General features: G+C 30.3%; 1 protein-coding gene across 2 annotated transcripts in view; it reads left to right on the top strand.

Moving 5' to 3' along the window:
• Positions 1-5,258: 5,258 nt before the first annotated feature.
• Positions 5,259-26,274, top strand: part of crp (transcription factor cropped) — a 159,120-nt gene continuing 138,104 nt past the window's right edge. The window contains exon 1 of one of the 2 annotated variants that reach the window (XM_075368665.1): positions 5,259-5,495. In XM_075368665.1, coding sequence (XP_075224780.1) covers positions 5,410-5,495 — 86 coding nt within the window. In that variant the 5' untranslated portion in view covers positions 5,259-5,409. Of the gene's footprint in view, positions 5,496-5,575; positions 5,759-26,274 lie in introns of those variants that run through there. The other variant, XM_075368664.1, reaches the window with a different exon arrangement.

The raw sequence follows: 26,274 nt of genomic DNA, 5'->3' as shown, positions 1-26,274 counted from the left end.
CCGCCAGCATGCTCTTTTCGAGTCTCGAATAAATAGATTTAGCTGTTTCCTACATTCTCTGTACCGGGCAGAGTAGAGCCCTTTCAAAGAGTAGTACGCCCGCAACCCCAGTCTCCTAAAGCAATGATATTTCTTTCTCTTCTTGGAATTTCAGGCGTCCACCAATAAATTAGTGGGTGGCCCCTTCCACAGTATCTTTTGGGGAGAAGTCTGGAACAGACTTCTTGAAGGCAGTCCACAAGGTGAGCGGCCTTCTCCTCCACAGAGGCAACGTCTCCAATGCCTCATAGGTCAAGGATCCTGGCCTCTAATACATCAGCTTTGCATTGAAGTCCACAAAGCACCACCACCAAGCATCATGACAGTAGTCTGGTGGTCGCTGGCAGTGTAACAGATGTTCATAGATGGAGGGTCCCAGACCCTCCATCCATGAATCCAGCAAGACAAATCAGGGGTGGCGAAAGTCACTGGTTTAAAGAGACCTGAAAATCTATAATTAATGGCAAAATTTGATCTATACTGTCCATGTAATTCCACTATACAATATAATGTGATGAATTAGCTCACTGGCAAAATAGTAGGTATACAATTTAATGCTTAATGTAAGGTACACTATAATAAAATTCTTCATTTACAATTGTTTCATATGAATATTGGCTTTTAACATACTATATTCCAGAATAACGGAATATTGTGTGTGAAAGTACTTGCATTATATACACTGTATTTATCATTCAGTTAAGTAAGTTAACTTAAATGTGAAGAAAATTAAAAACAAGAATAAAACTAGCAACTCACATTCAGCTTATTATGAAAATAATTGAATAAATAAGTTATAAAAAAAATTTATAAATTATTTTAGCAGAAAGAAATTTGTACATTTTTTTGCTTCATTTTTGTCCTCACTCAAAATGAGTTAGTTTTTTCAATTCTAGTAATTGCTTTTCAGCTGTAACTTATTCGATCACTTCAGCACACCAGTACAATCTTTGATTAATCTCCATTTCTATAACCTCATCTGCAAATTTCTCTTTTCCACTGTTTTCATATTTAGTTGTCAAGTAATGTGTAAAAAATTTAAAGTAGCTTAAAATTTGTTAGCATTACTTGTAACCAAAGCTATTGTATTGCATTCACAAAAGCCAGGTCATTCATATTCACTACTTCAAAAATCATGTTTTCTATAAAAAATTTTAATTTAAAAAGAGTTTGAAATATTTTGATATATATTCCAAGCGAGATGGCCAGTGATAGAGATATGTATGTAATTAAACAAACTAAATGTAATATTCATATATATATATAATGGTTTATTCAGTAAGACTCATCATTCTGCAAATAACCAACCGAGAACACTGCTCAGTAAATTAGAACTTTATTACGTTGAGTTGTTTTTTATCACATGCATAAAAATTAATTAATTGTACAAATTATTTTTACTAATGTGTTTTCTCATCCATAGTTTCCAGTATTTTATTAAGAACTCTATTTTCTTAAGTAGAGGAACTGGAGATTCTAAAACTGTTAATTAGTACACCTTAGGCAGATAGGTGTCTGATAGTAGAGGTTTCATTCTCTGTGAAAGCTAAACAAATCAGCCCCCTGTCTTATCTTCGTGTACTGAAATCCCAATTCTCAAAATATGCAAAGCATATTTAACCTGATTAAAAATAAATTTTGAGGTGCTAATAAATTATTTGTTCGTAGAAATTTGTTTAAATCCAGTTTACATACTTGTATGGTTTGGTAAAATTATCGAAATCAGCTACATACTAATAGTTGTGCTTAGATCTTCCACTTATAAAAGAAGCTGTTTTTAAAATAAATAAATTCTGACTAAATAGAATGCTATAACCCACAACTGAACTGAGGTCCCATATCTGTAAAAGTATAAAATATGTTTGTAATATTTTAATAGACTACTTGTATAATTTATTCCATGATCTTAGCCTTGAAATTTCTCAATTATATGTATAATCTTTGTTGATTAGTTTAACTTCAATCTCTGTCTGCTGTATTGTGTAACACTTCTAGTTTTGTTCAATTTGTTGTATGTATGTATCTTGGTCATCTTAAAATTTTTGTAAGATCAGCATTCCCTAAAAAATTCTTAGATTTTTATTTTATTAATACTGTTTCATAACACTTATAAATATATGCTGATTGATGATTTCAAGGTATTTGGGGGACTCCATTAATCTAGGTTAATTGAAACTTCATTTTCCATAAAATCATAATTACATTTATACATCCTATTTGCTATTGTTTTATCATTAGTTATATTTATGACGGCTATTCATAAAACAAAGATAGTTTATTTTGCAATACATTAACTGTTTGGAAGTTTAGATAGTGATTCTATTGTGCATGGTGCAGTAATTTCTTGTTCATTTTCCTAATGTTTAATATTCAAACCTAGATTATGTGTATTCATGTGGAAGGTCTTAAAACTGTGAAAGTTTAAAACAACATAAATCCAAGGGATATCTGTATTATAATTATTGTAACTGCAAAAGTTGTTTTTTTGTAAGTTTGTGTTGTGCTATTCACATGGATTATAATATAAATCTTTATATGTGGGATAATATTTTTATTGTCAGGATGCTAATTATTATTAACTTGTGAAACATGCACATATTATAATTTGCACCTATAGTATTGTTTGTATTAATTGATATGTATTTTTTTTTTGTATTCAAGAAAAAACAAGTTATTTAAACTGTAATACATATTTCTAGTTTATTTAAAAGACTGTCTGTTAGTTTATTAGTTATATACTGACAATGTGCAGTTACCCTCCCTAAATGAAACTAGTTAATCCTGTGTTGTATAACTCTAATATATTAAGAAAAATTATAATGTAATCATTAAATAACTTTGTAACATTAGTGCCATTCTTACTTGACATCCATTCATTCTTCAGATTGCTAATTCTTAAAGATGTGAAACTAGTTGTTTTTTAAATGGGTGTTATGTTCACCAACACTGATGCCTAAAAAAAATTAATTAGTCTGTAGGAATGATATTCAGATAAGGGCGATTTTCCAATTGCAGAATGCTGTTCCCTTAATTCTTTTCTCAAAAGCTTGCATTACTAACTTCATACATTAGCTTAATAGAGGGATATATACTTAATGTAGATCAAAGTTTTCTATCGGGTATTGTCTAAAGCCATTGCAAAGTATTAACTACTGTGATAGAGTTAAAACTGTAAGCTATTTCCATTTTTATGTGACAATTATGCAGTGTCTAAAATAAAATGATTTGACGTAAAGGTAAAAGTACAAGTAATATAATTTAGCAAATCTTGTAGATCAATGAAGTTAGCTTATCACAGAGTTTTTTGTACTTTACATTGGTAGATGGATATTCTTTTCATTTAATTGTAAATAGAAATGACAGTGAATAGATATATAAAAAAAAATATAAATGCTCTGTTACATTTTTCTAACTAAAATCTGTTTATCCCCAGATCTGTATTTACATACATGTATTCCTACATGCTTCTTGACTACCCACTCTCTTAAAAATTGTTTGTCAGTGCTAGCAATATATATCTATCGTGCATCTGTAATCCACCTGATATAATCAAATTACTTAGTGCTTCTGAGTGGGAAAAGTGCTGGACATTACCTCACATCTTTGTATGGTATTTTTTTACAATGGTCTTTCAGATCTATGTAAAGATTTATTATAACAGAAAAGATAAAATTGTCTTTCAGGTAGATTTCCTGGATATTTCAGTATCATTATAAATAGCTAACGTATAACACCTTAGCTTATGAAGATAAATGTATTCTTTGTAATTTTTATCTAAATTACATTACTTGAATAGCTGAATTAGCTGAAGTTTTATATATAAATTGAATCTAAAATTTCATTTAATTTTTTAAATTAGGCATCGCAGAAAACAAATTTAGCAAGTAAAATAATGAAAGTTGTCTGTTTAAGATATCTTTGTCTTTAAAAATGCTGAAATGTAACTTGAGAGTGGGATTTATTCAAGAATATACTGCTTCAAAACTAGATCCGATTGCAATTACTATTTTTTATTATTTTTTTTTATCCAAAGTAACAGTACTTTGGATACTGTTTTGAGTCTATTATACAGTCCCATTTGTATTATTTCATTGACTACATTTGGATCTTAAAATCATCTGCCAGAAATGTAGTTTTAATGAGTTTTTTCAAAATGTTAAGTATTACATCACCTGTGTATGTTCATTCTGTTTTAATTTAACACATTTTGTTATGTAAATTCATAAAAAAAAGTAGCCGTATCCAATAACATGATTTATAACACTTCATTATACTGTTATTAGTTTTGCATGTTTAATTATTGGTAGTTACGTATGTTGCTTTTTAATGGAATGTATTAAAGATGAAAAATGTATACGGTAAATATTTATTATTTTTTTACAAGAGTATACAATTGTACGTAACTAAATTTTTTGCTGCAAACTGTTAAGAATACAAAAAAAGTTAGAAATATAACAATTAAAATGAAGTACTAACAGAAGATAATTTTAAAAAAAAACAAATAGCGTTTAGTGCAATTTGCTTTAAGAAAACGGATAGAATCGAAGATAACATATTTTAAAAGTACTCTGTAAAATAGTTCATTTATTCTCCGATAGATGGCATTTGCTTATGTAAAAGAAAGTTGCACGGAATTGTTTTAAAATGCGTATAAGCAAATTTTTATAAAAAAATTAAAAGAAACCAGAGTTATTAGAATTTTAGAAGTTGTTTGAAATAGTTTTTTCTTTACTTTTATTACAATAGCAAAACTAGAAAACTACAGCTGTGAATGACAGCATGTTTTGTAGGAGATATTCCAAATTTCATGGTTAAGTTTTATTTATTTTAAAATGTATCTGTCACTGTTGAAAAAATATTTCCTGTTCCAAATATTTTTAATTATAATTAGAATCAATTTGTATTTTTCAATTGGATTAATGTATTCCACGTTTTTAATTTTTGCAATTTTACATTGTGATCATTTTACATATTCTCCTACTTCCCTATCCACCAGCTGGCAGATGTTTATCGTTAGCAACCTGAGCATTGTGAAAAAGTAGTTCTTAATGTTTGGTTCTAACATGCGTTAACAGAGTTACAAACCGATAAAATTATATCATATTATTGAAATTTCCCACGAATTTGTTATCTTTTTTATTAATTATTTTTAGTATATGCATTAATTTTGTTGTAGTAAGTATTAGAAAAGGTGCGGAGTAACACATTTTTTTCAGTCTGTGTTCAGCTGTTTCCCGCCAAACAACGCCATAACAACACGCTGTGAGGCGTTGTACGTACGGGTCGGCATTGGATTCGGTGGTTTGTGTTACTTTTTTTTTATGCAGGATATTAACAGTTAACTGAATTATACGAAGTTGTCATAATATTATGTCTACTCTTAGTAGGAGTGAAGAGAAATTACGATTGGAGGACTTACAGCATTACGACCAGGAAGACATCGGCAGTTACTGCAGGTAAGGAACGCCCGTCTCTTGTTTCTCGCGCCTTGTGATTTGAGTAGTGTAGTAGTAGGCCTGCATGAACGTTGTTTTAGTCGTGAATTTTAACTTTTTTTTTTTTTTTTTTTTACAAATGTAGTGGTGTAAGTGAATATATGTAAAACAATGGATCATTCTTCTGGCAGTGATGATAGTGCTGATAAAAAAGATGAATTTTCTACGTGTTTGATTATTGAATATGGGCAAGATAGTCCTAGACGTGGCGTGCCCTCCCGCCGGTAGGTCAGCTGTTGGGACCACGCCATGTTGTCCCTCAGTTCACATCAGATGTGAATTTAACTGTATGCTTATGTTTTTATTATGATTGCAGTATTTATGAACTTATCATTATTTCAGCTGTAGAAATGGCGGAATGCGAATCCAAGCGTAATCATTTTTCGAGCATATCGTGAATATTTATCTCTGTTCTTTGCCTCAAAGAATGACAAATATTCTACCTCGTTTTCAATCGCGATTAAGCAGTTTTGATTACTTGGTCGTTTAATATTCTCCTTAAAACTAATTAATTATACATTGTTCCCTTGATTTTTTTTTAAGTACTATCTTTAGTCCATTATTATTAGATTTAATTTATATATAATGTCTTGAATCGTTAAATTAATTTTGCCTTCTCTTTATTAAAAAAAAAAAATTGTGCACTCTTTATTCAATGTAAAAGAATTAACCCCTAATTTCAAAAATAAATACGTAAAAGAAAGGGTTCTTGTAGCACAATAATGTTTTTGTAGCCTAGATTTTTTTTCAGTGTTATTAATTTCAGAAAGAGATATTTCTAATCAAGATATTTTTGAACTAATTTTTCATGCTATAGTTTTACTTATTTCATTTTTTCGTAGTTAAGTGTAGTACATGATTATAAATTTTTATGAAATCAATTTAACTAAAAAAAACATGTTAATTTTTTTTTAACTTACATGCTTGTAATATTTTCATTTTATTTTTAACATATATGCCTGTAATTTTTTCATTTTATTGTAATATTTGACTTAAGTGATGCATTGGTTTGAATATTCGCATTACATATTTTAATAATTTGAATATGCAAATTTATTTTGAGAAGTTGCTGATTATTGTGCAATATTAATTCCTCCTGAATTGATTTATGGTGTGTAAAATGTTCATTTTTAATTCCATATATGTATATATTTATCTCCTAGAGTTTATTGCTTTTCATTAAACTTTATTGAGATTTGTTATTACTAAATTGAACTATTTCCTATTTTGTTTTTAATTATAATTTAGCTGATTTTTCAGCAGTTTAATGTATTTTTTCTTATTTTTAACCATGAATAGTACTGTATTACAGCTTTTTGGTTAAAAATAACTTTTATTGAGAATATGTTTTTTAAATTAGTAAGTTATTTAAAAATTCAGTTGATTAATTTGCAATATGATGAATTGCTATTATGTCAGCTGTTGGATGTGTCATATGGTTGATGGGCTGCAAGCCAACGATACAATTTTTCTTTGTTTATGGCTAGTTAGTAAACATGCTTAGTTTGATTTTTATACAGTTTAGTGTAATTTTCTTTGTAACTGCTTTTTTTTTACTTTAGTTTTCATTATTTAATAGAATATTTATTTAAATAATAAACTATTTCTTAATCCAAAGACTGAAAGGTTATTATGTTATTTTTTATGGGTTGCTGCTCTTCTTTTTTATAATGCATCAATAATAATAATAAAATGTAATTATTTTTATGTTACCAAATTTTTTTTTTCGTAATTTTTAATGTTAAAATAATATTAACGGTTGAGATTGCTTAATAATGAGAAAATTTTCTTTCAGAACTGTGGCATTGATTAAACATTTAATTTATATACACACATTATGATAGTATTGAATGATTAATATTAATGAAAGGAAATTTATAAAATAATTGCAATTGGGGTAAAAAAATATTTATATTTTAATTAATAGTGTGATTAGTTTCTATATTATTTTTATCAAAATGGTGTAATTAATGTCTACTTTTTTTTAAACCCTTTATACTGACTTTCAGTAAGATTATTGCTTATTTATAATAAAATAATTATGAAATAAAAAGGATAAGTTAATAAGAAATGTCTATCCTAGAATCATCTATTAAAGGTTTAAAGATGATTTTAAAGTATTTTCATCGTAAAACTTGAGCTCTGAATCAATTTGTGTGTGTGTGCGCGCGCGCGCGTGCAAAGGGTATGCATAATATATTAAAAATATATTTTTTTTAACCTTGAAATAATTAGTTAATTTTCTTTCAGGTACCTTTATAAATGTACAAATGTGAAAATTGTTCACAAATTTTAACAAGCCTTGTCAAATGGTTGTAGTAATTAAGAAACCTTTAACCCTAAAATTGTTTCAGGATGCATGTAAATAAAGCAATCTGCTATGACAGCATAACACTATATTTATGTTAATATTTAAGTAAAATTCACTTTTCTTTTATCTCTTTGTTGCAAGTATTTTGTAGAGCAGTACTATTTATCACTGAAATGAATATTTAACAAAGTAGGCAATACAAATGTTAAAACTTTAATATATGAATCATATAATATAATGCACTTATGGCTAAAAGAGAAAATTCATTAATTAATATTTATAAAAAAAATTAGTTTCAGCAAGAGCACTGTTATTTTTCCTATCAATTTCATTTCATTATTATCCCATGGTTATAAAATTCATGTAATAATTTACTATTACATGAATTCCACACAAATTTAATTGGACACATATTCTTGGACTTTAATAAATAATATAAAAATAGCATTCGATAATATGTCCATAAACTTATAATAAGATATAATATTAGATTTCAAATTTATGTGTAAAATCCATGATATAAAGCTGAAGTTCATGACAGTTAACATATTCCCTAAAGTGGTAGCTCAAATAAAGATTGTCACCTGCTGGAATTATTTTTGACAAATTTTAAAATGAGAAAATATTAACAGACTTAACATATATACCCTTATATGAAACATTGTTATTTTAAAGTCACAATTGTCTTTTTTCTGTAAAAGATATGCATGGAGCTAGATGAGATACTACTATCTGTTAAAAGTATGATATGTAATGTGATGTAATTATTTCAAATGACATCAAGAACATGTAATGTGATACATGTAAATAGAATTATAAGTTTCTCACCATCCCTACTGATGCTGTATATTATATATAATGTATATTGGGTTTGAAAGTTTTGAGACAAGATATCTTGATTTTTGATTACTTTATTAACTGTGCTACATATCTTGTGCAGAAATTCACATTACCTACCTTACAGAAGACCATATGACATCATCTAACATGACATACATATAGAATATCTGGGTTCCTGCTGCTCTACCTTATTGCCAGATAGCAGACAAAGTTTTTTTGTCAGTTTTCATTGATTATTTTCTTACAAAAGGTGTGCAATCTTTCAATCAAAATTTTATGTTGTAAATATATTTGCCATATCTATTTGCCTACAATACTAAAATGTAAAATGCATTAATTTACTCAGAAATTTATTTACTTATGTGTTTTTCATTTTAACTATGTTGATATTTGGATAGAAAAAATAATTAAACGGGCTTCAACTGCAGATATTACAGGATTTTACTATAAAATGTTTTACCTGAGAGATTTTAGGTGTGTAACTATATTAGCAGTGTTGAGGTATTAATAAAAGTTGTTACACTAGAGTAAGTAGTTAAAAGCGAGCATATGTTAACTTTGTAGCACGTGGGCTAAAACGTTTTGTTCTTTGTGGTAAATCTGTAATAATGTCACTTATTGTGTAAATGAATATATGATTTTAGCACGTGGACATGACACAACAGGACATGAACATGTGCTAAATCATATGCCTCATGTCTATAAATAATCTATAATAAAAATGATTATTCAAAGAAATTTGATGGAAAGAAAATTGTAATCCTACATCTAAAGACTATATTTTTTCTTGAAGCTGTACCAAAAGTAAGGTAGAAAATTAATAATGTTAGAATAATCTTGATAGTTGCTATAGTTTGATCACTTGAAAAAAGATGCTTCTTGCTAATTTTCAAAATATTTTCTTATTTTATGTTTTTCTCCAACAAAATGTTTTAGTTTTGCTTCATTTATTTACTTTTTTATAGTTTTCCCTTATGTGAAACTAAAATATTGAGTTCTGTAGCTTAATTTCTGCAGTTAATTGATAGTATATATATTTTTTTGTTATCAAAGACAATTTTTGTATTAAATTGATAAGGATGTTATTTTGTAACCGAATCCTTAAAAAAAAGAAAGTATTATATCGTCAAGTTTTTCATTGTATATATATTTTTGTTGATAATTATATTTTCCGAATCGTTTATCGTAACTATTACATCGTTAGATTTTCTTTTTTGTCTGATGGATAACGATGAATGATTACGCTGGAGGAAGTGCGGTAGGTTGTAAATACCTACACTATTCAGCCATCCCTTCCTCTTCAATGTTAGGCATCTAACGTACTCATGTAATGGTTTGTGAATGGCGCAGCGCCATTGTAAACGGCAGCGCATTGCAGCTAGTAATGCAATGTTCAATCCCGTGGGGTTCCGTAGGGCTTCCGCTCTCGTAAAACAACACACTCAGCCCCACCCGCTACTTGTATCGTTTGTTGCATCGCGATTTATTTCAGAATGTCTCATTTATTTATAGTTCGTTTTGAAAAGAATATTTTTAAAATGGTATATTATATTTTTTATTCTTAGGAGGAGCTTTTTATTACCTCTCCCTGTGTTATACTAGAATTATTTCACTTCTTGATGAGCGTAAAATGTAAATTAAGAATATCTGATTCTTTTATTTATTTACGTTTTTTTTTTTTTTAATTCTCAGCCCTTTGCATGACAAAATGACGTTTGGTTACTTATTAGTTAGCCGATGTTCTATTATATTATTATGTGCAATGTCTTACAGTTCGTTAATGTTAGGATAAGCATGCGGGGAATAGACAAGAACCTAACTGCTTGTTAATTTTAGCGAAAAAATGTTGTTCGGCCAAATTATTTTCTATAGGTTGTAAGTAGTATTGATTCCTGTCCTTCATATTTAATAAATACTGAACATCATGCGATGAAACTATACCGAACATTTATTGAGTGATTTGCCTGAACCGAGTTTAATGCGGTTTCGACCTTTGGTATTTTAATCTCTGCTTAAAACAACCCCTCTATTACTACTTCCTAAGACTTGACAGATTTTTCGAAACCATCAGGTCGGAGCAGGATGTAGATTTAGACGTGCATCCGCTTCATAGAGGATGTAAGAACACTAATAATTATTACGTGATATCAAATCTACCACAAAAAGGTTGATAAAAATACAATACCGTATGAGTTTGGTGTTGTATGTACTTTTGGTGTTCTTACAGTGTTTATTAATTTTTGTTTATGTGGAAAGCGTTACACCTATCGCTTATGTAACACGCATCCCATTCCAGGCTTATTAAGGAATTAAAGTATGAAATGTTCCTTCCCATAACTTTTGAACAGGTGCACTGTTGCACATTTGCTACAAGCCTACCGAAACACTGATGACATCGTTACCGGTTTCACCATAGAGCTTGGCTGTACATTAAACATTTCTCTCTGACCGATTTGTTTTGTATCCCGAATTACGTAATATCTGTTCCGATCATAATAAGGATAGTTAAAGCAATAAATTAATTTCTATACCTCTAAACAGAAAAATATGTGTAGATTGTAAAGATATTGTTTTAACGAATATTTTTTCTTTAAGGTTTTTGAAGATTTTGCTTTTGTCAGTTGCATTTCTTCGAATCGTTAGACCATAGATCAATCTATATCTGTATAAGTGTGAAGTACGGTAGATGTTGTAATTCAGATATAGCTGAGGAATAATTGTTGTCTGTAATATTAAGTAAAATAACGCCGATGACCTTATTAAAGTTAAGCAGTTTATGTTCCGTTTTTGTTCTTGGATATTTTTAATTTTAGTCTCCGTTGTATATCCCTTAGTAGTACTGATTTAGGATTCGAATTTTAATCCAGGTCGAAGTAGTAGCGTAGAATTTTCAATGCTTAGGTCTTAATTGACGGGACTGTATCGGGAATATCTCCCTAAAAGTGAAAAAGACACGATTCTATAATCTGGCCTATTATGTTTACCGTCTGATTCCTTTAATGACACCAAAATTGTAAATAAAAGAATTCTAAGACGGCATAAACTGGAAATAATTAAAATTCACAAGAAATTATTGTGAACTTATTATTCGTTTATAGAGAAATAATTACGGTAGTCTACTTTGTTTTTATTTTGATTCTGATTCGCCGGTATTCAATTAATAGTGCCAAAGGTAAAACTGTAATATAATTTTTTTATTTGTTTGGTAGACCGATTCCAGTGTTGAATACAGTTCAGCAGGTTTGGTATTTTCGGGTGCGTTCAACCTGTACGGTTTATAAACCATATGTTATATTGTCGTAATTTGGCCATGCCCCAATAAAAGTTCATTAGCTTTTAGCACCTTAAATATCTCGAATTTACTCCCTTCTACCTTCTCTTAGTATGGGAGTAGTTTTAGCCGGTGTAATTTATACGTTAGCGTTTGTGTTTAAAGAATAGTTGCTTGGAGGGGATTATGTTATCCTCGACCAGTTCGCTTGTGTTGAACCGGCCATTCGATTTGATGAATGAATAAATGAATGGAGTGTTGTTATTGTTACATTATTTATTGTTATTGTAGAATCAGCTGTTACACGTCTATTACCGACAGTCTTATCAGGGAGTGTTTAACATTTGCTTCGCTGTCCTTATTCGGAGCCGTTTGTTGTTACATATTAATGTAACTAGTCTTATTCTTTCGACAAATAACGTTTTTCTTCTCCGTTATTTACTTGGAAGCTTAATAACGTTTTTTTTTTTATAATAACGGCAAAAGAAATTGAGGGTAGTCCTACTTTATTATCGACTCACTTTTCTGTTAACCTGTGCATTTTAAGTGCACGTTAAATTATTGTTTGTGCTTTTTCATTTCATTACTGATTTTTTAACATTTTTTTGTAAGAAAACACTATTTTGACTGTTTTTAAAAACAGATTACTTAAAAACAGTCGATAACTGGAGTACCGTTGTTTCTTAAACGCCCTAATCGAGCGAGGAAATGGAAAAAGATGTGGGCTTAAAAACTAAGAAGTACTAAAAACCGGGTATCCCCATATTTCTTTAATTCTTTTTAAGTTTTTTCAGGAAAAAATCTGGTAAAATCGATAGATCGATTCAAAAGCGATTTGAAAGTAATATAACTGCTATCGATTTATTACTGTTATTGAGAATCGGGTAGTGAAGTTTCTTCAAACATATGGGCAAACGTTCAGTGCGACGGTAATTTCTAATTATTTTATTATTTATTGTCGTTGTGTGTATTGGGTTTTATAGTATTACTATCATAATATTAGTAACGAGCTTTCTGCCTTAAAAACATTTGTTTCAATCCTCTTATTTCCAGCTTGTAATAATTATTGGCAGTATAGTACCGAATGTGAATTTAGAAAATAAAATTCGAGAAAAAAGTAATAGAAGTTAAAGATAGATATTTTTTGTGGTCTTTTAAAATTATTACTTTTTTTGTCATGCTTTTTCCATTAAATATATCTTTGTCGCCGGTTTATTTTATGTGTAAATCGGTTTATGCCAATTAGTATTGGACAAACAGTATTTCCGACCGATGTCCTAAGTTTTTTTGGGATTGCGTTCTGGATAGTCACCATGTATCTCGTTGCGGGAAGTATAACTGAAATGAAGTAGCTTAGTAGTCTGTTTAACACGGAAAAATGAAAACGTAGTATACATTTTTGTATTTCTATTGTCATTTTTGTATTAAATTCATTGTTTCTCGAAAAGATAACGAAATACATACCGTCAGTAAGCAAATTCGTTATCGGTTGTGGGAATCTGATAATGACGATCTTGACCTCACAAATGACAATATTTTTTTATATCAATATATTTCATGACGCTTTTGCAATGCCACTAGAGTTGTAGCGCAATTTGAAATGTTGAAACCGTTCAACCTTATTTGTGTAAATATATGTAACGTGGCTAGATGTACGAATAAATTATTGTTAGGTTGGTTACTTAAAATTCTTGGGAAGACTAAAATTTAAAAAAAAACGAGCTGTTCTCATGTGACCGATTACTGTTGGCTGGAAAACTCTGTTGCACCATATTTCTACGCAAAATTGTCCTGTTTCCATTTTAGATAAAAATTCCTAATGTCGAAATTATTGGCAAGGGGATGTGAGGTTATTTAAAGATTATACATGCAGTGTATTTATATCCAGAAAGTCCATAATACAGTACATTAGCTACTATTTTTAATATTTTAAATATATTAGATCCTTGACCCGTCGACCTAAACTTGCTGATAACATTATATTAGGATATAGTTACTTTTATATAATTCATTGAAATGTTCTACATGCGAATGCGATTTGACGGTGTAGTCTGACGTCAGTATCGCTCAGCTGACTTGATAAACAATTTTTACTCCTTATCAATTAATAAACAGCCATTGATATCTTTTATAGTTTGATAAATGAATTATACTGTATTTTCCTCGTTTTAATTTCCGTATGGTCGGTTTAAAAAGAATTTGTTTCTATATTAGTAACAAAACAGTTTTCCATCTTATTTTATTGTCTTATATTTTGAACGGTGTCTTTTTTTTAATTACACCGATGCTGGAGCAAAAAAAATCAATGCGTACACGACCCACTTTCGTTACTCTTCTTCCAGGGTTAATCTGGTAAAATTTACTATGCATTGACCTTCTGCTGTGCATCGCTAGTTTTTCTCGGTTCAAAATTCTCGCATTACCATTGCGAAAAAATGTCAATTATTGTATTCTTCGGCGGCAGTTTTTTTTATCTATTTAATGAAATATGCTGCATTCAGGAATCCTCGAGATTTATGATAAAAGTTTAATTTACATTTAGTCATCTATTGATTAATGACATTATTTTTATTAGGTGCGTAAGTAAAATATTTGTTTTTCAGCTTATTACGGTAATAAGTTTTTTAAATATTTTATAACAGCAAAAGTTTGATTGATTTTATACACTTCTATATAACCGACCACGCATGACGTGCATGCATCGATATGGTATTACCGCTGCTACTTTCCAACACGCATTACCATATACGGGTAGTAGATTGAAATAAGTCGCATTCCACAATCCTGTCGCTATCTGTGGTGCGGCGACTTGTGTGAGCGGTTCAGATCGTGACGGTTGTTTGGAGGGGGGGATTTAAGTATTTCTATTTACTTGTACGTTGCAGTTACGGAGTTTTTTCTCGCTTTAGAGATATGAATGTATATGCTTCATTAATCTCCTGATCGGTGCGTATCCGGAGCCGCTTCATGCAGTATTTTCTGTTTTGATATTGCATGACTACATATGATGAACAGAATACACTGGTTAGTTAATCCATACGTCAACTTAGTATTTAATTAATTATCATATTTGAATCGTCTGTGTTTTAGGTAGATTTCATAATAAAGCTAGCCATTGTAATGGGTGCTATGATTCGACGTCCGGAAAATGTCAACATATCTTCGCGTTTCATATTCCCCAGACCCCAAAACCACGGTTAGTTCAAAAGTTATATATATATATATATATATATATTTATTTATTTTACTTTCTTGTGGACACTAATTGCCGTAATTTTGCACCAGTCACTTTCAAATTGATGCATAAAATATAACGATCCAAAATCTCGGTCGAGTTCGTTAATGGGCAAAATCGGAACATGAGGGTGGAAATAGGGGCTTTTCGAAAAAAAAATATCGCTACAACTTTTTTATTAAGAAAAATATCGAATTAATTTAAAGTTCCTACTATTCTTTGAATAAGGGCCAAAAACTTATCTAAGTAACGTTTTTTGATATCACCAACCGTTGGCCCAGGGGTCGGGAAAAATGGGGTTTCGAAGACGAAACAAAATCATACCTCTCTTAATAGGCACAGTATCGAATCGGTTTAAAGTGATCGTTAGTCCTCTAAACCAGTGGTTCCCGAACTTTTCCGGCGTCCTTTTTCAATTAAAAATTTTCCACGGCGCTGTACCCTAATTAAAAGTATGACTATTAAGTAAGAGATAAAAATAAATAAAACTGTCGTGTATCTTCTTTTTTTCTTTTTTAACATTAAATTAATAATTATAAATGTCTTGGTTCAATTAATTACGAAGGTTTTACAATATTTCGTGGCGCCCCTGTGAAGAGGCCGCGGCGCACAGTTTGGGACTCCATGCTGTAAACATTATCTAAAACTTTGGTCTGAAGCAATTTTTGATACGACCAACCCTTACGGCAAGGGATGACCAAAATGTTGCTGGAATTGTAAGAAGATAGGGCTTGTCGTAACTTTTTTTCAAATGCAACCGTTGTCGTATTGAGTAAATTTGAAGTTTTTCTTAATTTTAAGGTGGAAATTATTTTTATTCCCTACTTAACAGAGGTGAAATCTACCTCCGCCTTCCGGCGTGCCAAAGGGAGTTTTTAAAAACACATTACAAATTATTGATAAAAAAATTACGGTTATACGGTTGTGAAACTTAACCGGTGTTATTTAATCTCATTTATATCGGAGGATAATTACCCCGTCCTACCTTTTGATCATCAGAAAAATTTACTGTTGGCGTATACATGTACCACCATTCCGGATTTAACGACAATTTGTTCGCCCGTTGGTACGTAAGAAATTAAGTGTAATGGACCTCATTAAACGCACATCCACAGTAAAAAATTGCCCCTACATTTTATTTTAATAGCCTGGAAATTAACATTTTTGAAATATTCGCGTAAAATGGACGATTAGTAACGTGCTAGCAGTAAAAAGTTATTTTAATAGCGGTTATCGATCGTTCCGATTTGGAAAAACAAAATTGTTTGAATCTCATCGATCAGGATACTAAATATTATTCCTAAAGCGGTTTAAAAAGGTTCCGTAACAATATTATGCGTGTTTAAATTCATTCGATAAAAATTAGTATAAAAACATTAACAAAAATTATTAAAATTTATGTGAAAGTGATTTAATGTAATAAATCGATAATTTTTATGTAAAGATTAAACTGACCAAGGAATTAGAAATACATTCAAATTTAATCACCGTATATTGATAGAAATTAAGAATTTGTACTGAAAAAGGCAAACCAAAGAAGACAGATTGAGATCTTTCATTAATCAAAAATATTGAGTTTTCGTGAGCAAAAGGTTACAAGAAAAAAATTAAAATATGTGAATAATGTGATTGAATATTAATGAAATTCCTATAAGCCGTTTCCGATCTAGAAGTGGTTCCTGTCGTCAAAAATCATATTATTGGTATAATGTAGCAAAATTCGGCCCTAGTATACGATTTATTTTTTTACTCTCTTTTTCTTTTCCAATTATTATTAAATAATAATATATTTTTTTAGAGATAGAGGTTTTTTTGTGTAGTCATTAGTAGTATCTTTTGTATTTTTATTCTTTTGGTTACCGTTTTGTTGACGGTTGGGATTTTACTAGTTAACAACGATCGGATAATAAATTCCTATACTACAATTATTTTCGAAACGTGAAAACAGTTTCGTCGGAACTAATTAAAACATTTTAAGTGGAATTCAAGTTTTAAACTGTTGATTGTAAAAAAAAATCAGTTGTACTTTAATTGTAAGTTTTTTGATTGACGTTGGTCGAACCTATTAAAAGTTTTTCTTGGATTGTTAATTGATTATCATTAATTAATAATAAATATTTAACGTCACCGTGACGTTATATTCTGTCAAGGTTTTCTGTCGGTGATTGACCTTAAGATTTATTTTATTTTTGCCCACTTATTTATTAATTTTTCGTTTTAAGTAGACGATTATTTATTATTTTTATATTATTACAACGTCATTCATTTTTCGCTAATACGTTACAAAATGATTATTCTTGGTTATATCTGTTTGTTTTACTCGTGGGTGGAATGTTTGTATAAGTGTATTGATATTTGTTACGTTATACAGAGCGAGTCAAAAGTATGGAAACCCCTCAACAACTTTAAAACCATTCATATAGAATACTGTAACTTTCAGGGTAAGATCAATCAGCTACTTTATTACCCGTTTCAACCTCTTCTTCCGGGCTGGCCGAGGAGTTTAAATATTTTAAATGGTAACACCCTTTTTGTGATACATCATTTTAAAGGTCTCTTTAAGGCAAAAAAGCGATATAAATAAAACGTTGATACGATGTCTGTACCCAAAATGGCGAAATTAAGTTTGGATTTTGAAAAAAATTACATTGATAATTTAAGGAACTGTTATCGCAAATAAATGAATTTAATTAATGAATATTATCGAATAAATTTATTTAAAAAAAATTATTAGCACATAACTTTGCTTATCTACTTAAATTTCATTTTAATGTTTGAATTGTCCTCCCTCTGCCGTTTGACAGCGTGCCAGTCGTTCATAAAAGGGTGAAACTACATTATTCAGCGATTCCCTATTTATATTTTGTGATGATTATCGAATTCTGATTTGTAAATCATCGATATCTTGGTGTTTATTATGATAAACAATACTTTTTATGTGGTCTCGTAAAAAGTAATTCGATTGTGACAAATCGGGTGATATCGCTGGTCATTCTATTTGAGCCCTTCGGCAGATCCATCCTCTAGGAAAAAATGTATTTAAAATTTCACGTACTTGAAGACCGAAATGAGGCGAGGCACCATCTTGTGAAACCAAATATTTTTGAAATCGGGGGCCAACAACGTTTTTGAATGTTTAGAATTGTATGGTACAGTCGAGAAGCAAAGTCTCATATTTCATTTCACTACGTTTACATTTCCATCGATAAATGTAGACCCTATCAATCATCCACCAAGCAATAACTTCCCCTACATTTACTTTGATCGGATACTGTGTATGTGTCTCACGATACCAGTGATCAGTCCGGTATCCGTTTTAAGTGGCCTCATCGCTAAAAATTATGTTTAATAAATTAGGATCTGAACAAATATTGTTCATCATAATTTCGCATAACTCCATTCTTAGATCGTAGTCATTTTCATTAAGTTCTTGCACCAGACGAATTTTGAAATTTTCTTCTTGGCTAATGTTATGTTTTCGTGCTGCTATTCGATTCGAGGAATTAGGATTCTCAATAAATTCTTGCATATCTGACGATTTGTTATTTGTTCCAGATTTAGGCCTCCCTGGTTTTCCCCCATTATTAATGCTCCCGTTTTCAAATTATTGGTCGGTTTTTGACATTGTATCTTTTGAAATAGGGTTACGATTATTAAATGTTGCCTTGAACAACTCGCAAAATTCATTATCAGACTAACTCTCTATCACTAAAGTTCCTTATCATTAAAAGTTTCACCCTTTCCTGTTCACTAAGCGACATGTTGATTGCAATGTTTAGCTAGCAGGTAGCACAGAAAAAATTTTCAGTAAAAATCATTTGCAAAAAAGATGTAAATAACAAAAGTGACAGATATTATCAAGGAAGACAAAATAAATTAGCCGACTGATCACATTAAATTCTCGTAAGAAACTAACTAAGTAATGGAACATTACACAAAAATGAGGTAAGCTTCATTTTTGCAGCAATGGTAAGAGACTATCGATGAGCAGCATGATTAGGTGACAGTATTTTTATTTTTTTACTCATTAAATTGGAACAAAAGCAATTTTTGTGTTAAAAAATACTTTTTTTTAAATTTTTTAAAATTTAAATCTAATTTATTTTTATTTGAACTTAATAAATTTAGTAATTTTAAAAATCTAAACTTTATCCCGCCGCAATTTTTGGTACAGATATCGTATCAACTTTTTATTTGTACCATTTCTGTTAACCCCTGGACCACCCGCCGAGAAGAGTTAAAATTCTGTTTCTCGTCAAAAGATAAAGTAGTTGACCGATACCGTATGCTGAAAGTTACATTATTCTATCTGGAACGGATTTAAAGTTGCTGAGGGTTTTCATACTTTTTACTCGCTCTGTATATATTTTCATAATTTAGAAACTTGAACGTTCGTTTCATAATAATAATAATAATAATAATAAAAAATGTAGGATAATATTATTTTGCTCTTCAGTATTTTTCTGTCAGACCAATTCTGTTTTACTTTAATACTGGAATTTATCAGAAACACTTAAAGAATTAATTAACCAATAATAAAAATATGGTTAAAAGTAATCTTTTGTTCATCTTATTCGACTTTATAAAAGAATAAAAGCTGATGAAAACTAAGGAAAACGACCCCTTTGAATACTTATTAATTTAACCGGGCTTTTATCCCATTATAATTGCAGAAAAGAAACTAATATGCCTCTTTATTTGCCTAATAAATAATCTTTCGCAAAGTCCTAGGAATCAACGGTTTTTTTCTTTTTTCCGTCTTATTTTAAGTAAAAGTTATTTATTATAATAAAATAATTTCATCTTTTTGATAAACAAAAAGAAAAATATCTAATTTGTAATAATAAAAATTAAAAGACTTAAGTGACAAAAAAAATATTTTTAAGAGATGGGGAGTAAATTAAAAAAAAAGAAAACGTTTTCTAAAAATATTAATGTGTAGGGTTAGGTGAACAAATATACTTAAGTAACGCTTTCTCTTAAATCTGTCAAACATCCTCTTCAATAAATGCTATAATAAGAAAAAAAATTGAAATTTTTTCTCCATTATAGGAAATATTTTCTACATTTTAACCCCGGGGTCTATAATTAGACAGCTCTTTTTATAGCAATATATATGAAGTATATAAACTTGCACAAATTTTTTGGAAAATATTTAAACCGAAGGGAGATAGAGCCAACAGAAAACATTTATTTCAGTTTTAAGACCTGGTAGTTCATTAAAAAAAAAAAATGGATTATTTATATATGCATTGTAGTTAACAAATTTGCATTAATACGGTTTTTCTGTTTTCTGTAAAATGTCTGAAGAAAATTAAAATAGTTTTTTGGCGATATCACCACTTTCTTAACAAATTTTGAAAAAAGTTATGTAGTCAATTTTTAATATATAGAAATATTTGAGCCAAATTTGAAGGAAATCGGTTTGATTAATCCTGAGATATAAGGCCAAAAGGAGTACACACACGCGTCATACGTATGGTTTTTATCTCCTTGTACGAAATAAAGGAAGTATTGTGATCGCGAAAAATTTCGGTTAATGTATTTCAACGGAAATATCCATTTTGACTAGTTTCTGCGTGAGGTCTCATATATAACGTCGTAGTTTCGGTGTGCATCTCCCATAACTCAATAATATCTAGTTGAGCACTTCCTTTTTTGATTGCAGTGGACTGAACTAAAAGTGTCCAAAAAAGCCCAAAATCAAAAAAAAAAAAAAATGGATTTTGAACTTTAATTATAACTGCATTAATAAGTCTGATTGAGAGCTTTTCAACAATATATCATAAATGGTACTTATTTTCGTTGGTTCCAGAGTTGTAGCCAAATAAAATTTTAATTAATGAAATATTGGATCTTATTATTGAAAGGTACATCCGTTCGAATCAGACTTCACTCCTTTTTTTTTTGTCTTTTCAATTTAAAAAAACGTTTAAATGTAATTTAATAGGCGTACAAGGAAGTCATGTGTTGTCCATATCAGATGTTATGGTTTAGATGAAGTAGTTGAACCCAAAACGTAAAAAAAATCCCGATACCCAATTTTTAACATTACCATACTATCCCATATATAATTATGCTAGCTATATTTGCCGGGAAAGTGATAGTTTACAGGGTTATATATATTTAGGTTTTATAGTTTTTAGTAATTTTATAAAATTATTTTACCCGTATACAAAGTAATACTTATAGCGGTTTATTTTAGCCAGCTGTATAGCTGGCTCAAATAAAGCGGTTTTAGCTGGCGGTTTATTACAAATTATTTTTATTTATAAATATTAACGAAAAGTAAATTTTTTATGACTATTGGCGGTGTTACTAACTTTTGGGCGGTAGATCTTTACATTTCACTTTCTATTGGTATTAAGTTGTATTACCTTACCTGGCTTTGTTTTCTTACGTGGTCCTTTAAATTTTTTTGGTTGTATTATTATATATATATATATATATATATATACAGTAATTTTCTAAAAGAATTTATTGTTGGGATAATTACGAAGTTTTCATTGTTTTTCTACGAAGTTAATTATTTTTTAAGGAGGCTCAATTTTAATTTCGTCGTTTTAATTGCGAATTTTTGACTACTGCTTTGCAATAAATAATGACGATAAGCTTTTATTTTCTTTTGAGGAATTATTTTTCTTTAAATTGTTTTAAGGCTTGATCCGTGATTATTCTTTCCGGCCTGTTACTGTAGTTTTGCCAGATCTTAATGTTTTTGTGCAAGGGTTCTATGTTTAATTTAGATTGCAATATTCATTGCCTTGGAATTTTAATCGTAACGAAAAAAAATTGTGTGTGCCTTTAGCGATAGTTTTCCGATTAAGATTATTTTTATTAAACTAGTGTTAAGCAAAGATAATTACTTATTTCTGTCCGGCTGTTTCTTTCAGTCGGACGAAAGGGATTTTTAACTGAAGAGAATTTGAATTCTTCTTTTGTATCGGATAATTCACCGTATTATTAGTTTATTCTGCCCAGGAAACCGGGTTGGTCGCAAGCGGTTTACGTATCTCGATGTATATGTGACCTAAATGTGAAAGCAGGTAACCCAGAACAGTTTGTATGTAGTATGCGCTGTAAAGAGTTTGTTGAGAACAAAAGAGCATCTGCTTACTCGCTTGCTCGGTCGTATCTTTGCGGTATAGTTTTGTCTTAAACAAAAACAACCCAACGGACCGGTTCTTTGCTCGTTGCGTGCGTGTACTGAAATAAAAAAAAAGAAGCGAAATACAATCTGGTTAGCTTGTTACGCAATTCAAAACAACAAAATTGCAACGAATCGGTAGCTTTGTTATGTCTGGACCGTAATTCCTTGAATTTTGTTTTAATTTTAGATTTGTTTACTGGAACATAATTATTCGATTTGTTTACTTTGTATTTACGAGTATTAAGTTTAAAAGTTAAATCTTAAATTTCCATTCATCAAATCGCCTTAAAATTTATAAACTAAGGTTCTGTTTAAGATATAATCCGCTTAGTTAGCTTTCCAGTAGATGTGTAAAGTAACTTTATTCTTGAAAATCACTGGAGGTGTTTTGATCTAACCGAATCAGAAGTACCTTCTCTTCTGTTCGGCACTCGATACCTACACGACCTTTCCTCTTGTTTTCTGCTCCTGTGCTGTTAAATTCTATTATGATTTGTCGTTTCAGTAGCAGATAGGTCCTGGAAAACCTCTTCTCTTATTTATTAAGACAGAAAAGTTAATAAACTGTGTAAAGTCAATACTTACAGTTTTGAATATTTCTGGATGTTTGTCGCGTATCTTAACCTATATATATATATGAGCTGTTGTATTTTCCGTATTTAATATGAATATGGTCAAGCCTCCAGTTATGTTTTTTCAGTTATTTTACGTACATATAAAAAAATTTATGTATGTACATCTTTTAAAAAACGTTTCGCTAAAAAAAAGTCATCATTCATACTGCTCTGGTGCCTGATTTCCATTAAACCATCGGTCGGGTTATTATTTAGCTTTGCGCTGATCCGTTGTTCTGTGATGATAAATTTACTTCAGATCCAGATTAAAAGTATTAACCGTTTGAAACTAATTTAAATTCCTACGTGATGCTTAGTTCACCAGTTCGCTTTTAACAAGTATAAAATTAGCAGAATCCTACAGTTTAGCGGTTACATGATGTTAGGTTTTTTACTGCATTTGTTAATCGAATCTTATTTAATCAGAATTTTGGGATTTGTATATTTACTAATTTGTATCTTGACATCTTTAAAAAAAGAAACGTTATTAAATAAATTTCCACGCTGTCGTTAGCTAAATCGATACTTTTAATGATCGTTCAGTTTATTATATTTAATGAATTGACGGTTTATAAACTTAGTTGTTATCAATTATTAACAAGCGGGTGCTTCGTCACTACCCATACCTATTTTTTTTTCGATATCTGCTTAGCGCCACTGTGTGCCAGCTGCTAACAGCATTGTCCACGTGTCGGTGTACACACCACTTCGATTCTATCTCCGTTATGTTAAAAAACCAACGTCCGTCCCTCTTTTGTTCCCCTTGTAGTTTTTTTTCTTGTTATAACAATACAATACTAGCGACTCTTGTAATTAATGTTTAGTCACGTACACTGACCGATTTGATATTTTAAAAAGTATAAAACAGTCAATTTATCATGTTATTGTCCTTGGTTTTATTAACGTGTACGATCCTTATGTTGCGATATTAAATTTCGAAATCTTGTCAAATTTCATTTATTCCCTTGTATGCGAATTCGTTTATTATTGTATTTTTTGCCAAGTAAATCTTATTCAGGTCGTTTAATATTATCTGAAAATAGTCCTTTGTAATCGTTTCCAGATAGACCGTGCGATAACATTTTTTTCTGAAGGATTGATTTTACCGTTTGGGTAACGGAAGTTTTTCGGTTACCTGGATTTACCAGATATAACTTCCGCCTTAGGTCGGACAATTTTGTATAGCTACCTACCGGTAAGGAAATAGAGTCGTGCTGTACAGGTGGAGCCCCCCCCCCCCCGATCAGACAACATAAACACAACCAAAAAGCCCGGTTTTTCAAGCAGGTCCCCGAATCCTTATCACGAATCGGCCTGAAGTCTGCAATTATCCGCACAAAAAAAATCTGCGCTAGAAATACTCAAGAACAGAGGAAAGGAATGAGTGTTGATTAGAGACGATCTGCTGAGGGGTCGCGAAACGAAATTTGTTTCACCGGAAATAGTTCCGAGCGAATAGCATCCGTTCCGCCAATACTCTTTCGGAAGAACGATAGTTTTTTACCCGGTTGGAAACCCACGTTAATCGTATATTATTTTGTAGGTCTGTTAAATATATGTTAAAGGAAGGTGTTATTCGCCCCCAAAATTCTTTGGTTTGTGGAAGTATCATATCACCGGAGGTGGCTTTACCGAAAAGGTAGCTTTTTTTTAACTACTGCTGCTGCAGCACTGACCGTTTCCAGTTTAAACTTACCTGAATCTTATTTTTACAATCCGGTAAGAAAATCCTTAAATACATAATAAATAAATTACAATAACCCGTTAAGTAAGAAACCGATTCGGGTTTTCCGATGAATCTTCAATTCTAATATATTCTACACATTCTTCATTATTCACGTTTTGGGATCTTGTTTAATATTCAAAACATTTATTTAAAAACAAAAATATTATTTAAAATAATCTTACTTCGCTTATGTAATATATTTACATTCAAGTATCGACTATTTTTTTAATCGTTAATAATTATTTCTATTGTGATCATTACCACAGAGTGTTCACTCTTTTATTTCTACGTTCCTTAATTTTACAAAACCAAAAAGCCCACAATTTAATGACGAGAGCAAAAATAATTTATTTTGCAGCCTATCGATTATAAAAGCGTTGTTATTCTACGACGTATAGTACATGCTTAATTTGTACGCAGCTGTCTGTTAATAGGTCTTTCACCTGCTAGCAAAAACTCGGCGACCTTCTTCAGGCGACGAAACAACAGCTGATATAGTATACATTTCATTATTATTAAAATCGTAACAAAACCTTTTGTATCGCATTAACAAGCTTGTGTTTCACGATTTACCTTATTTCTCGTTATTAAAGCGATTAACATTACTACTATTTTATTAATATAAAGATAAGACTGTTGATTGAATAAAGTTTATTTTAAAATTTTTTTAAAAATGCTGCGTAAGAAAAATTTCTGTTGAACGTTAATCGTAACCGGTTGGTTATTTAAAAGAGGACTTTGTGTTTTCAACAGTGTGGTTCTTCAATAATGTTGAACTATCTTCCCTTAGCACACAATATTATAAACATCTTTTGTCACTTACGGCTTTACGTACTTCGAAGTAGGAAAATTGTTAATTCGTATATTAATGTAATTAACGTATGATCATTGAGGTTTCTAGTAGTAAACTATTTTCGAATCACGTGATTTAGTTGAAGAAATAAAATATTAATATCTTAAATCTATAATGTATAATATCAGCCGCAGCGCTGATTTCGCTTGCGAGCTCACAAAAACCGGTTTCTATCTCGAGAATTGATTTTGTTTAAAGGGTTTTCTGATAATTTTCATTCCTATCTGGTGCTCGTAAAAACATCCAAACTGATGGCTCTCAGGGACATTCGGCCTCTTGTTAAAAATTAATCCGCATGAAGTGCGAATGTTTCATAATACTTATTATTCAGGTGTGAATGTTTACCGGTTATAAAAATTAACTTAAAATGTACTTTTGTTTGAATTTTCTCTTTTTGTAAAATTACAAAATCTTTTATATTGTCTGAGAAAAATATAACTCGCTTTGAATGTTAGAATCGCTTACTATTATACAGCTTTTAGATAAAACCGGTTGTACTGGTTGTACATTATTGAAAATAATTAGTTTGTTTTCTGTTAAATTGGGCTTTTTTTTGGCTAAATTGAAAAAATTACCTTTTAACATAATGTTGAAACTTGTCAGATAAGATAAAATATTCGTCGACTTAATTCATTAATAATAGTTAATTTTTTTTGTAAACGTGCTTAAAATTGTAGTTTTGTAGTAGATACAGTACATATTCCTAAGAAGTACTTTACGTGCTTTTCATTGTATAAATA

Source organism: Lycorma delicatula, chromosome 6 (assembly GCF_047948215.1).
Source record: "Lycorma delicatula isolate Av1 chromosome 6, ASM4794821v1, whole genome shotgun sequence".
Taxonomy (NCBI): Eukaryota; Metazoa; Arthropoda; class Insecta; order Hemiptera; family Fulgoridae; genus Lycorma; species Lycorma delicatula.
Note: the sequence above shows the minus strand (reverse complement) of the source record. Positions and strands in the feature narration are given on the sequence as shown.